This window comes from Chaetodon auriga, chromosome 20 (assembly GCF_051107435.1).
Source record: "Chaetodon auriga isolate fChaAug3 chromosome 20, fChaAug3.hap1, whole genome shotgun sequence".
Taxonomy (NCBI): domain Eukaryota; kingdom Metazoa; phylum Chordata; class Actinopteri; order Chaetodontiformes; family Chaetodontidae; genus Chaetodon; species Chaetodon auriga.
In genome coordinates this window covers 14,187,566-14,202,136 of record NC_135093.1, presented here as the reverse complement: position 1 = coordinate 14,202,136, position 14,571 = coordinate 14,187,566, and the positions used below count along the sequence as shown (strand labels likewise).

At 42.7% G+C, this 14,571-nt stretch overlaps 1 protein-coding gene across 1 annotated transcript in view; it reads left to right on the top strand.

Moving 5' to 3' along the window:
* Positions 1-7,433, top strand: part of cpped1 (calcineurin-like phosphoesterase domain containing 1) — a 31,690-nt gene extending 24,257 nt beyond the window's left edge. The window contains exon 6 of the mRNA XM_076759967.1: positions 4,268-7,433. Coding sequence (XP_076616082.1) covers positions 4,268-4,494 — 227 coding nt within the window. The 3' untranslated portion in view covers positions 4,495-7,433. The remainder of the gene's footprint in view (positions 1-4,267) is intronic.
* Positions 7,434-14,571: the final 7,138 nt, after the last annotated feature.

Sequence of the window (14,571 nt, the reverse complement as noted above, 5' to 3'; positions counted from 1 at the left end):
TAATGAGGGTATGCTGCTTCAGAGCGAAACTTTACAGTCAAAACAAGACATTCAGTGCAAATGTGGATGTTACACAGGGTTTGAAATGATAAATATGGTAAGTGGCCTCAATATGAAGATAGATGGCATAACTAGTTTACACTGGGCATGCACTAAATCGGATTTTTATGCTAATGTTACAGAAATTAGAAGGTTGAAAAGCAAGGTTTCCAAACTACGTCATGCAGACAACTTGAGTAAAGCTTCTGTTTTGGCATGATGAAGTAGGTTTGTGCTTTTTTAAAGGCCCAAACAAATACTGTCTCAAGTGGATTGTGATGAAATTTAGAACACATTTTTGTGTTCCCCAACATGCTAAACTAAATTGATGAGCTTTATCTGCTAAAAGTCAGCATGTTAACACTGTCATTGTGAGCATGCAGACATTAGCAGTTAGCACAAAGCACCGCTGTGCCCGTGTCCTCCCTCACAGAGCTGTACACTCTCAGGTTTTGTCTCTGCTGCTGTTACAAATGCAAGTCACACACGCCTTCTCCAGTTTTGTTTTTGCTTACTCATGTCCTTTGTCCCGCTCCTTTCACTCAGTGCTCGGTGTCTGACCTGCGTCAGGAAGGGGGTTGCCGACGTGGGTTAACCCTCATCACTGTGTTGGTCTAGCATGGGTCACTGCCAATCAGTAGTTGTGTGCTACGACAAATCTTTGAGGTTCAAAATAGTTTTTTTTTTCTTTATTTTGTGTATTTTCCAGCCCCATGCAGGCCGTCTCAGCCTTTACCTTTACTTTAAAGAATGCTTTCCCGCATTCATTTTCTGGCAGACGCTTTGAGAGGTCAGCCTCATCTTCTGACTGCATTGCAAAAGGGACAGCTTTTTCTTTTTCAGTTGTTTATCTTTTATTCATACAGACAATCTTTGTGAGATTGAAAATGCTTTTCTTTCTCCAACAGGCCTTTTTTTTTTTTTTTTGTAAGCAGAGAATGGCCCAGGTGGAGCGGTTGACTTCTAAAGCCTGCGTAATGACACCTCTCTGAAAGGGACGTGCTCAAATGAATTCAGGCCAGGGCGTTATCTCCGGCCAGTTACTAAATTGTATCTATGAAATCGCCTATTGGAGTGAGCCGATTCATTTCCATAGCACACAAATTGTCCGTTGGTTCAGTCCACTTGAATTCTCTATATACTGCAGACGTTAAAAGAAAGCCTGTAGTGTGTCGTGACGATCATCCCATTCTGCCTGATAGACATTAGACAGGTTAGCCAAGCGCAACTCTCCCAGGACCCCTGCGCCTTGGAGGAGAAAACTAAGAGGTGAATCTCTCAGAGAACAGAATAGACTTTGTTACTCTGGTATTTGAACAGTAGTGTTGAAAAATAATTCTGCTTAGCTGAGAGATATTCAGAGTCATTTTAAAGCACCAGTGAAGTGCAGATCTGAGTGCATATAGATAAGCAGATATCACCACTTACGCTTAATATCATACTTAACTTATTGTTGTAGTAAATGCTAGTTACTTACACTTCATGTTGAAGAGAAGCAGAGGGTAAAGGCTTGCCTCTGTGAACAAAATCCACCCACCAGCACCTCTAAAGCTCACAAATGAACACGTCATATCTTGTTTACCATTTGTTGTTTACCACAAATTGTAGTTTTTACACTTGCGTGCCAGCTAAAGTTAGCCGGCTAGCTGTGTAGCGAACAGATGTGAGAGTTGGATCAATCTTTCATCTCGGCGGGGCCCTCTGTGTCTCCTTTATGTCATTTTTAAAGCTCTGCCCAACAAACACGCAGCACCACTCCGTTACATGGCTGTATCACATACATATGGGGGAAGCTCACTGCTGCTGCGTGGGGTGTCATGCAGTGTGTGTGTGTGTGTTTGTGTGTGTGTGTGTGTGGGATGTGCATCATCAGAGATGTGGCTACAGAACCCAGACGCACTGACACATGTATACATATGCACACTTGCACGCTCCCACACTTCTATTTGTCGGCGTGATTAATCATGGCATCGTTGGGAGTTTTAGAGGAGGTTCAGAAAAACCCATTTCAGCTTCAAAGGCACTTTTCCTTCCTGCCGTTTATTCGTCATTATTATTGCAGGATTAATTTCTGTCTGTCGCTTCTTTACTATTGCTGCCGTAGCGTCTTCCTCCCACCACCTCATCTCTCAGAGGTGACGAAGAAGTCGCAGCCCTCGTGCGGATAGTGTAACAAATCCAGCATTTCCACAGTCGGCGTCGCTAACTGAGTCATCAGGTGATCACATCAAACCTTTTCCCTGCTTCACACTTCTGCTGCTTCTTTGCTTTGTTTTCATTCGCAGGGACTGAATAATTGTAGACGTGCTGTGTGATTCCTCATAGGACAGATAAAAACACTTAGAGGAGCGCAGCACAGAACACACACACACACACACACGTCTATACGTACACAGGCATACAGGTTAATGAGTACATGCTTTGGCCGAGAGGCGTGGAGGGCATCTGTGGCCTTTTGACCTTCTTCTAAAAACAACACCGAGGACGCACATGCACACAAACGCACATGAACGCACCTTTTGCGACTAGACAGCGTTGACCCGTGGCCATTTTGTCAGTCGTGGCAAGGTTATATGAAAGGCTATTATTCCTGACCACACACACACACACATATACACAAACATTCATTAAATGCGTGGTCCATAATGATATAGCTGCGGGCCCACCCATAAGTCACAGGAGGGTGGGCTTCACACAGTGTTGCCCCGGGTTTTGACTGTAAATGAATTTAGCCCGGGCAGACTCACACACAGGCCCAAATCATCAATTTCCATCTATGGCGGATTAATTATTAAATGGTCCGGCATGTGCAACCGCTGTCCTCACAGAGCTCTGAATATTAATATAAATTTAGGTCACATTTGTATGCTGGTGCAGTTCGATTATGTGGAGTGGCAGACTTGATGATTCAGGGCAATTTCACGGTGCTGACATCGAAGTAGTATCAGCGGTGGAGACGTAAGAGTTTTTTCCTACGGATCCTCCTTGTCTTTGTTGTGCAGATTTCTGGGACAGACCAATGTCTTTCTCATGCGCAGGCTGCTATTTATCCTCTTTTGTTGCCAGTTTTCCTTTTTTTTTTTTTTTTTTTTGGCTGGGTCTCTCTGGAGATGAGGCAGCAAGCAGCAAGACTTCCCTCCATGGAAACACAATGCTGTTAGAAAATAGAGCAGCTCATTTTATTCGCCATAAGCCTGCAGTAAACTCACTTCAGAATCAGATCCTCTCACCTGCACATGCATGCACGTTTGAATACGCAAACGATAGCCGACCGCTTTTTCTCCAACCTTAAGTTTAGCCTTTGTTTAAGTGAAACCTGCCACCAGCTTGACACCAACTTGACAGAAAATCTAATTGGTTCCCCCAAAAGCTAAACGAATGCTTCCGTGGCTGCAGTAAAACAACTCATTCTGCAGCCCTCACTCAAAGTGAGGCTTGTTTCGGCGTGCCATTTTAAGTGTGCAGTCATTTCAGCTGTAGTGGGACAGTATCAGCGCCGCAGGGCCGAGCCTCACCCTCACCGTTCCATTAACGATGTCGCTTGTAATTGAAAATAAATTGAAAATCGTGCCTCCCCTAATGAAAGTTCCCCAGGTTTACAAAATATGCTACAAGTGGAAGGCTCCTGAGTATGTCTCTGTCTTTCTTTCTTTTTTCACGTCTTCCTCACTGCCTTCCTTCATTCCTTCCTCTCATCTCTCTTATGCTAGTTTCTCTTTTCCTCTCTTACCCTTCCTTACGCTTCTTTCTTTCTTTCTTTCTTTCTTTCTTTCTGTCTTTCTTCCCTCATTCTTTTTTCCTGCCATCTCCCCTTTCTTATTTTCTTTTCTTATTTTTCTTTTCTTTCTTTCTTTTTCCTTCCTACCTCCCTTTCCTGCCCATAAAACATTATGTTGAGAAAGGTCTGGTAGATGATAATAGACAGGAAATTATTCAATATCACACTGTAACAGTGCATTAATGATATTATGCTAATGCTCAGTGAGTGACTGTCTAAGTACATATACACCTGTATTTGGGATACATGAGGGACGGAGGGGTCAGACGTGATGTGAATTACATGGCATGATGCCTATTCATAGTAACATCCCAAAGCAGATCAGTGGCGTAAGCAGAGACAAGATCAAGGCCACTAAACAAACAAATTGAAGCGTTCATGTTCCAGCAGTTGATGCTTGGATTTGTGGGCTTTCTTTATTGCACTCTCACACGCCTCTCATTACCATAGGGGTAAAAGCAGTCTTCTCCGGCCATTATCACCGGAACGCCGGCGGTTGCCACGGCGGCCTGGACATGGTCGTGAGCTCGGCCATCGGCTGCCAGCTCGGCGAGGACACCCACGGCGTCCGGGTGGTGGTGGTGACTGCCGACAGTGTCGTCCATCGCTACCACAGCCTGGAGCAGCTGAGAGCGGGAGGCATGGACGAGGATCTCAGGAAGCTCCTGCAGGCCTGAGGGCCGAACCAAATCAGGGAAAACTTGGCTTGTCAGCAACAAGTTTGTTTGTTTGTTTGTTTAATTATACAATCTTGAGCCTCTGTTCTTAGACCCAACACGGTTTTTGGAGAGTAGCGCGTTGGTCAACTCCTGTGCCGACAGGGACACAGTCTCAAATGTGATCAGCAATGTTGGCCAATGGCTCAATCTCCAAAAATCCTGTATATATTAGAGTGGAAAAAAGAATGAAAAGATTTATATTGAGACATGTACTGTATGTTTGACCAGAAATAAGAGGAAAAAGCAACAAAGATGCAGCTACATGCCAACCACACATTATAAAGTGTGCAGAATCTTATGCTAAAGTTAAATGGAGTTCACTTTCTCTCACCGCTCACTGTTTTCCTCAGAGCATCTGTTGGCAGAGTGGATGTTATTATCTCTGCCCCACACAAAAATCACTGAATGTGTAGTAAAAGTAGCAGTTCTTACGTGGAGAAGCACAAACTCACCTGGCAGTCCTCCTGTATCACACGGAGGCTGACACCCACTCTGTCTGTGAAGTGTAAATGTTAAAAGTTCAAGACAACACGCTATGGTAAAGTCACATGTTGTCAGCGTAACTTTAAGTGTATCCAGACTTTAACGCTGAAGGAAGATTCCACCTCATACACTCATTCACAACAGCTACTGGAGGTGCCCTCCTGTGTTTCAGGGTGTAATTTGCTGTTTGGTGGTGCAGTTTTCTTCCTGTTTCTGCAGGTAACCTGGTAGCGAAGGCAAATTCATCATGAAAGAGGAAGAGAGAGGAGTTCTCGAGAGCTGCAGGGCTTGTTTGTTAAATTTACTTTAGGAATGCTCTTTAAAGGCTGTTGAAGAGCATCATGGGAGATGCAAGAAAGTCAGTAAGGTGTTGAGACAAAGTGTGGACGATCCTGCACTGAATGCTGCGGGTTGATGTTATTGGTGAGTATTAAAGGGTGGAATTTTCCTTCAATGATGCTAAACTATCCAGATGTCATCGTAGTCTTTCTACTGTTCGCTGTTGCTGCAGTCTAATGCCTCCTTGGCCATCCTATGCAAGCTATTCACGTCATATTGTGTGTGTGTTTTTTAGTGTTTAACACGGTACGTCGTGTAACTGACCTGAAGATGCGGAGCTGCTGACTGCTGACCTCTGATCAGAGCTGTGTGTTTATAGCCCCTTAAACTGCCTTTACAGGCAGAAGATGACTGTTAGGAGAAGCTTTTTGGACTGTCCAGCCAGTAAACCCTTGTACATAGACTTTGAATGTGTTGACTTGAGAGATTATTCTTAATCCATATCTTATTTTTAACTCACTGATCGTGAAGTTCTAATCTTTTAGTCCAGGTTGATAAAGACTTAAAACTGACCCACTGTGACCGAATGATTGTTTTGCAGAAGCGTTGTTGATGAAGAATCGGTTATAACTCTTTTTTTCCTTTGTTGAGCAGTATTGCGGATCTTACTTATGGCCAAATCCATTACTCTTGCATTACTCCAACACAAATAAATGACAAAGGTGCTCGTGTTGCAATATCCATCAGATTTCTTCTAGTTGCATGTTTATGAAAGCGTGGATCAAACTGACTGTTTTTCCCCTCGCTGTGATGTTTTCCTGACATTTCCTCGGATTTCAAATCAGAATTTATGATGCAACGCTTCGCATCTAAATCACAACTAATGGGTTTAATCTGTTCGGGATCCTCGCCGTGAACTCTGCACACGCTGAAGCACTCGTTGCGTTGAATGAAGAAAGTGCGATTGTGATAAAACGTAGTGATGGTCATGTGATCTGTTGATGATTAATGGGAAGAGCGCAGTAGTAGTAATAATGACTACATTTCCACGCACGCTAATATTCCACTCATTCTCTGAATCCGACAATATTCCGAATTTTATACAGGTCAGATTCGGCCATATTCTGCTGAAGACGTGGTGGCGTGAAGATATGCCTGTTCACCGTCAGCTTTGGCAGAGATACAAGCACAAAAGAAGAGCCCAGACTTGCATATCAACAGGTTTGCGGATCAGTGTTAATTGGAGTATGCACGGCTGCACGGAAGCAGGAATATTAGTGGAATATTCATTTTTGGTAGCCACGTGAGCAATCTAGTAGGAATATTGTCTTTTTCAGCCGGACTATTTTGTGCATGTGAACGCAGTCAGTGTCACGGCCTCCGGGCTGCAGGCTTATTCGGGAGCTCATAGCCCTGAAATCATCTTTAAAATGGACATTACTGCATCAAAATGACTTTCTCTGTGAGCCCTAAATGACTCTACTCGATTACACTTTACATACACACACACACACACAGACTCTCACACTCGCCCTGACCGAATGGGAATTTAAGAGAGTTGTCATGGCAACCCTTTAGCAACACATCTGTGTGTCTCGGAGAGAGAGCGTGAGCGTCGGAGAGAAAGTGTAGGTACTCTCCGTCTGTCTGTGTGTGCGCGTGTGTGTGTGTGTGTGTCTGTGGTCTGGTGGGTACTGTAGGTGATTTTCCATCAGCAGCGCGATTGCTGACCTCATTTCACACTGACGGATTCTGTCTCTTTTCCAAAAAGTCAGCATATGATGGAGGGAGGAGGGGGCGTCTGAGAGGAATGGATAATGAGTGTGATGTGTGAAAGACGACTCAGTCCATCTCCTTCATTTCCTGTTTGAGAAGGAACCTTATGTCCTTATCTATTTTTATATCCTCATGGTAGCCGAGCTCAGCCACATTGTTCTTTATCTTTTTGTGTGTGTGTGTGTGTGTGTGTGTACGTCTGTGTGTGCAAATTTGTTTCAGGGCACATTTGCTCTGTGAATGGGGAGCATCACACACTTTGACTTGTTCCTGTGTTGAATTCTAATGAATGACCGAACACCATGACTGTGACATGATTGGTTGTATTTTTATAATAAATGTTGATTTTATCTAATGAATCCAGGCTGTTATTGTCTTTTTTGTGTTTGCCTGCACTTTAAAAACACCTTTTTATGCACAAGACATCACTCATTTTAACTTCACTCTTCAGAAATCAGCACCTACAGACTTACATTTAACTGCACTTATAATGCTTATGTTTATCAACTGGTTGTCTAATCATGCTTTAAAAGGACAGTTTTACCACAAAATCCAAAATAAATGTTATCCCCTCTTCCCTATAGTGCTGTCTATCCATCGGGAATCTTATTGGTGTGAGTTGTTGAGTTCCGGGGGTATCAGCTGTAGAGATGTCTGCCTTCTTTCAAATATCATGAAACTAGGTGGCACTCAGCTTGTGTGTGGTGGCAAAAAAAAAAAAAAAAAAAATGTGTCTGGTGATCATGACCCCGTTACTCAAGATAGTCCAAAGACCTTGTTGTGAGCAGCTTGTGAGCAGCAAGAACTTTAATTTCTAGGAAATGCTTAGAAATGTGCTGTACATTCACCTTTAGTGCTAATATTCACACTAAAGGAGCAGTGTGTGGGACTTATGGAAAAAGTATTTTCATCACCTTAGAATGAACTCTTTATAACTACAGAGAGAGCAGGTCCTCTTCCACAGACCATGTTGTACTGTCATGTTTCTACAGTAGCCCAGAGCGGACAAACCAAACGCTGGCTCTGGAGAGCGCCTTACACTTGGAAGTGAAGGGTGAGGCGAGGGATGCTCAGCTGGTTGCAATCTGCAACCTCACCACCACATACCACTAAATCCTTCACACTGATCCTTTAAGCTGCCAGCATGATTCTTCAGAATTCTGTGGCCGGTAGGCTGGTTCAGATCTCATCAGCCCCCCGAGTTTCCAGAGGTGAGTGAGTAGCCCGGGTTTGAAAGTCTCTTTGTTTTCTGCTTTTTTACAGTTCGGATGTTTGATTCTCTCTCAAGGGTTTGAAAATGGCTGTAAACCAGACCTGGTTCTCTTCGTTGGGCTCAGTCAAGCCAGGCTTATCACAGTAGACGTTGCTTGTCTGAGCCACCTTCAAGAAAACCCCCCTTAGGATGGATCACAATCAGATGGTTTTTTTTAGATGTACGGCGATCAAATTTTAACACAAGTGTGTCTTTCTGTCTCCCTTCTGTCTCCGTTTGTTTTAGTATTCATGTGACACAGTTTGTGTGTCGCCTCTTCAGAGAGCAGAAACATGTCTGGCTCCAAAAAAAAAAAAAAAAAAAACACGCCTCCTCGATTCCGTTTGCTAAACGGATGACTCTGACATGCATCCATCATTTCAAGTGTAGTCTCTTGAAACTTTTGCCCTTCAATACAGACACGAATCTGGAGATGTATCGTCAGTTCTGCAGAACAAACAGCAAAAACAGATGATGCTAAGCACACCGAACCGCTGAGGCTGCTGATGAGATGCGGCATTTAAACATAAAAACATCAGCGCGTTCATCTTCAGCTAAATCCAACTCGCGCTGCATATTGTATTTGTATTTTTCCACTCTCTCTCCATTAAATTAGAGATTAGCTGACTCCAGCGAAGCCGGAGGGGAGTGAGCAGGTGGGGATTGCTTGCTCGAGGACTCTCCAGTCAAACAAATGGCTGTTATTGGACTCAACAGCAGAGATTGAATGTGGGACCAACTGTTTACAGGACAGTAATTCATTCACAAACCCACTCACTCACACACACAAACACACAGCACACATACACATTTAGAGCTGTTCTGCTCTGAAATTGAGGTTAAGTCCCTGACTTTACTGCTGCAAAAATGTGATGATTTGTAAAAATCTCCATCCCTGTCATCCCTTTGAAAGAACGTGAAGGCTCATTTGAAGGCAAAGGGTTGATCCTGCAAAAAAGAAAAAAAAAAAAAACAGCTTTCTGGACAGACTTGAGGTCAATGATGTGGCCTTTGCTCTCTACCCCGATCCTGGAGGAGAATTATTCTACTGTGACAGATGAAAGCTAGTTCCTGTTTATTGATCCAAAGCCCTGTCGCTGTGCTCCCCGCTGCTCACTCGTGTACAATATATATATATAAGCAGACACACATACTAAGGCGGAAACACACTACACACACATAAAAGACACATGATTCTCTCTGCAACACTTTCATCGGCTGCCAGGGTATAAAAATCCACAATACTGATGTTTTTCCTCCATGTTTTTCTCACACAAGTGCGCACTTGAAGTGCATGTGGGGGAATCAGCTCTTAGGTCACCTGCTTTTGAATGTACATGAGAGGCCTATGTACAGCCTGGTAACATGAGGGGGTTGTTAACATTTCAGAGCCTGGTAAATCACCAGAGACACAAAAAGGAGCTTATTTCATGTCCGCCTGAGTGTTTTGGATCCTAATGGGATCCAAAAAGTTATCATTACATGGTGGCAATTTGGCCATCTGATGTGTTTGGCTCCATGTTGTTTAATGCTTTAAGCCACGCTATATGTGAAGCAACCAGGTTTAAAAGCAAATTCCACAGTAAAACACTCCACTTGTCATTCCAGGTTCAACAAAGCTTTCAAACTCAAAGTAATGACAGCCAAAGCAGTTAAATTACATGCTCCAAGAGTTAGGACTCCCATTCCTATTGCTGGAGAAGAGAAAGTCATTTCACAACACAAATCTTCTGCAGTACTGTATAATGCCCTTGGACTTAAATCCACCTTTGTTCGGCTGACTTATATTCCATCGTGCTGGAGTCAAGGCAAGCCAATGCAAGGCAAGTTTATTTATGAAGTACCTTTCTGCAACAAGGTAATTCAAAGTGCTTTACATAAGATATAGATGGCATTAAGAAAAGGAACATACAGGAATGTAAAAACTGAAGAAAAAAAAACACATTTAAACAGGTTTTAAAAGCATGAAATAAGATAGAAGATCAAAATATGCTAAGATAGGTCCTCCCGTCTGGACAGTTACACAAAGCTCTTTGGCATCGCCTATAGTGATGAGGTCATCAGCGGGTCATTGGCTCAATCACCACTGTGTCACCTCATCAGATAATGACTTAACAGACATTCATTTAAATGAAAAATAAATAAATGAATGCACCTACCCAGTGATTCTATGGGTACAGTCACCTGGTGATATCTTTATATAGATCTGTGTGTCGTCTGCATAATCATGATAAGATGTTTTGCTGTTTTCCATAATCTGAAGAGGCCTGAAAATGGAGCCCTGGGGAACTCCAAGTGTCATTTTTCTAAGCTCAGATGTGTAATTACCACTTGACACAAAGTAGTCCCTATCATTCAAATAGGATTTAAACCAGTTTAGTTCTGTGCCAGAACATCCAGCCCAGTTTCCCAATGCCTAGTAACATGTCGTGGTCGACTGAAACTTTTCCACTGTCTGTGTGTAAGTGGATAACATAACAAGAGCAGCCATTTTTGAAGAAGCCTTTAAGGAAAATACCAATTTCATATGTTGTTCTATTTCTCTTGAGGTTTCATAGTTGATTGGACCAAACTGGGTCATGCTAATCGAATTGTTGGGCAATTGGGAAATACGCACCCTACACCATACACTGTATGGAGAAACTGACAGCATGTCTAAATTTTGAGTTTGTCATTAAAGAATGAGGAAAATTCATTGCATGACTTAGTGGACAGAAGGAGCGACTGACACCAGAGTGTTTGTCAGCCAGTCAACAGTAGCTACTAAAACAAAGATGAAGCAGTAATGTCAGAGAACTACCTCACATCTCAAAGTTCTAAATTATTTGTATTGTATGAAGCCTTAGATTTGATTTTCACTGGCTGTGTTCAGCTTTTCGACACTGTCTTTTATTATTTTTTACCAGCGTGGCGATTCTCCGTGCTGCCCTTTCCTTCCCAGAGACTACCTTTGTCTTAGCGGGGGCAACAGCATCAATGACATTTGCGATTTTACTACTGAAACGATCTTCATTGACTGAGACCAGAGGCAAGGTGTAGAAGAGAATGCCTGAATGAATAATTCACTGGTGATTTATGTAACTCTGATTGAACATTTGTGTGCAGAGATCTTTATCTCGAAGGAAACAAAGGAATGATCAGACAGAGCCACTTCACTCACCACAACCTTAGAAACGTTAAGGGTCTGAAGACGGAGAGGTTGGCTCAGTAAGCACTGCTGCACTGTTGTCTCCTTCTCACAAAATCAAGATCAGGCTCGATAATTGAATCATGAATTAAAAATGATTTGACTGCCAAAGACTTGACGTCTGGGAGGACTGTGCAGTAAACAATGACACCACTGAGAGCTTTATCAAAAATTACACCCAAGCTGAGAATTGCTTTTCAATGACTATCAGCTTAAGCAAATGGATTTACTTGACTTTGTCTGCTTCCAGGAGGTGACTTCTTGTCACAAACACGGAATTATGCTTTAAGCAATAATTCAATAATTAAACCAATTAATTCTGGAGTGTATCCAGTGTCAGAGGATCACATCATGGTTATGTTTGGTTGTTAAACAGAGACAGGCTGGAATTAATGCAGGTGGATTCAGAAATACACACACTCACAGCTTCAATCATCAATTTTTCAGACTAACATTTGAAATTTGTTGTTGACACACGTTTTAAAAAAGATTTAACAGTCTCATCTTGAGACAAATGATATTACGTAAATTCCATTGCACAATATGTCAAAATTGAAGTTATAAACACAACATGTAATATACTATGACATATAATCACCATGAAGTTGATATGGTGAACCCGTTAGCAAATAATTAGCAACGTTAGCATTCATGTGGTGTCATGCTTGAACAAATGTGTGAAAGTCCAATATTCACTTCAAGCTCTTTTTTGACCTCCATCACTCTGTCTCTGTAGCTGATAATGTGAGCTGAAACAGCAAATTCGAGGGTATCAAACCACCGTGCTGGAAGACATGAAACGCTCTGTGTGGCTGAGGTGAACGGCAGTCAGGTGATCATATCTGCGGCTTTGTCAACACTGGCTGCCCCTTTCACATTACATGCATTTGATTTGATACATTGCTGATATCAAAATGTCAATGACAGCAGCATTCAGTGCTCAGACAAATGGAAATTTGAACATCTGCGACTGTGGAAGATGGTGTGATAAGATCAGAAGCTCCAGACTACATGGACCTTATAGTGAGATTGTTTTTTTCTGTTTGCAGAGTCAAAAAGAAACTTTCAGTCTCTAAAAAGTCTTAATCATTCTCTCTAACCTTTAAGGGGTTAAAATCAGCCAAAATGATATCCAATGAATATCCAACTTAAATATCTCTGGGAAGGATAGCCAAGAACATGCGCACACGCTCGGCCGGGCTCCAGTACCACCACCCTCTCATTCCTCCACGCAGTCCACAGGTGTCGGAGGGGAAGCAAATGAAAGTTGGCGTATCCAATCGTGGCCTGACGTCAGGGCGCCGCCCCTCCTGGTGGTGTGCCCGCTGACAGAGTGAGCCATCTGGGCAGCAGAGAGTCAGCGACAGGCCCATCCATCCCTCTGCCCTGCCCTCTGGGCCTGCAGCCAGCGAGACAGACTGGGAGAGCTGGCGGGGATCAGCGCTCCTCACTCCCTTGCCAAGCTGGAGCATGTTTTGATGATTCTAGCATTCAGTTGGGGTCAGAAATGTGCATGATTCACGTTATTTAACGCAACGGGTTGGTTGCAGCCATGAAATCTGACTGGTCACAGATGTATCCCAACTGTTCCATTAAGGTCATACATAATCTTTCATATTCTTGCATAAATATGTTTTTTTCCCTGTCTGTTACCAGATGGTATAAAATCCTGATTTGTCTATATACCTTTTAACTGACCAGTGATCTCTGCTAAATGCAGCATCAAAACACCTTAAATCATGTTCAGCAAATATGTTGGTAAATGACGTTTCTCCTGCTTTTCCTGTCTTTTGAGGCATTTTCCCTCATCTATGTCAGTCACAGCAATAAATGCCCGGGGGAGACAGTGCTGGTGGAAGAGTGAAGCGGCAACGATAGCAAAGGCACAAAACTTGTAAGAGAGTTTAAATACCCTTCGGATAGGTTAATCATGGTTGACAGGAAAGTACGCGCACATAACTTAGTGAGTTCACTGGATAATAATTGAGAGGTGGAGACCGGGTGTGATGAGAAAATTAAAATTATAATTGTCTTCCTGCTTGAACTAAAAGCTTTTTTTTTTCTGATTTGAATTCCAGAGAAAAGTTTTTGACTAAAATGTCACACTTGAAGCAGCCCAGAGAGTAAAGAGGAGCTGTGTTTAAGCATTCATGACAGCAAGTGGGCGACAGAAGACATGAACATCCTCCACATCTAAAGGTACTGTTCCGTCGACTGACCTCCAATCTGCTGACACAACAGGTATTAAACTGAATTTTGATCCTGCTAAGCTGAGGTCTATTTTTTTTTAGAAATTCTGTACAGACAGTCTCAGCTGTACCTTGTCCTTGGAGCTAATTAGCAAATGTTAGCATGCTGACAGTAGCGTATACCTCAAAGCGCTGCTGTGCCTTCGTGCAGCCTCACAGAGCAGCTAGCACGGCTGGAGACGCTTCCCTTGACTTTCTTGGATGAGGACAAGTCTTCTTGAAACGCGTAATTTGAACAAATCAAAGGCGATTATGAGTTTTATGAAAAACAAATTGTTATTGTTATTCAGCTCAATCTGTCCTGTCTCCACAGTCCTTCGTCTTTTCTTTATACCATTGTTTGGATGAATACTTGATTCTGATTGGCTGCAGGGTGTCCATGAACTCCTGATAATGGACACTTCATTGGGCACTGTCCCTTATGAGTTTCAATTTCTAAGTGATTGCACCCTATTTTAGTTATTATCGTGCTATATTGTCAGTTGGAGGGTTTAATCACTGATTTGACGAGTGACCTCTCTAACATCCATCCAATGTGACACAATATACAGCATATAGAAACAGGAACTGAGCCATACTCTGCTTGCAACAATTAGTAGTTAATCCTCAAAGTGTCAACAAAACAGCAAGAGATACTGTACAGAGCACAATAACCTGGACTTTAGGAGCCAAGAAGTCATCTTTCTGAGATATGTATCCATGCTTGATGTTAATACTTGCATAGAGGTTGCGTGTGTGTGTGTAAAAAGGTGACATTGACAGTCTAGTCATTACTCTGCAGAAGCTGCAGAGGCCATTCTTGAGTCTCG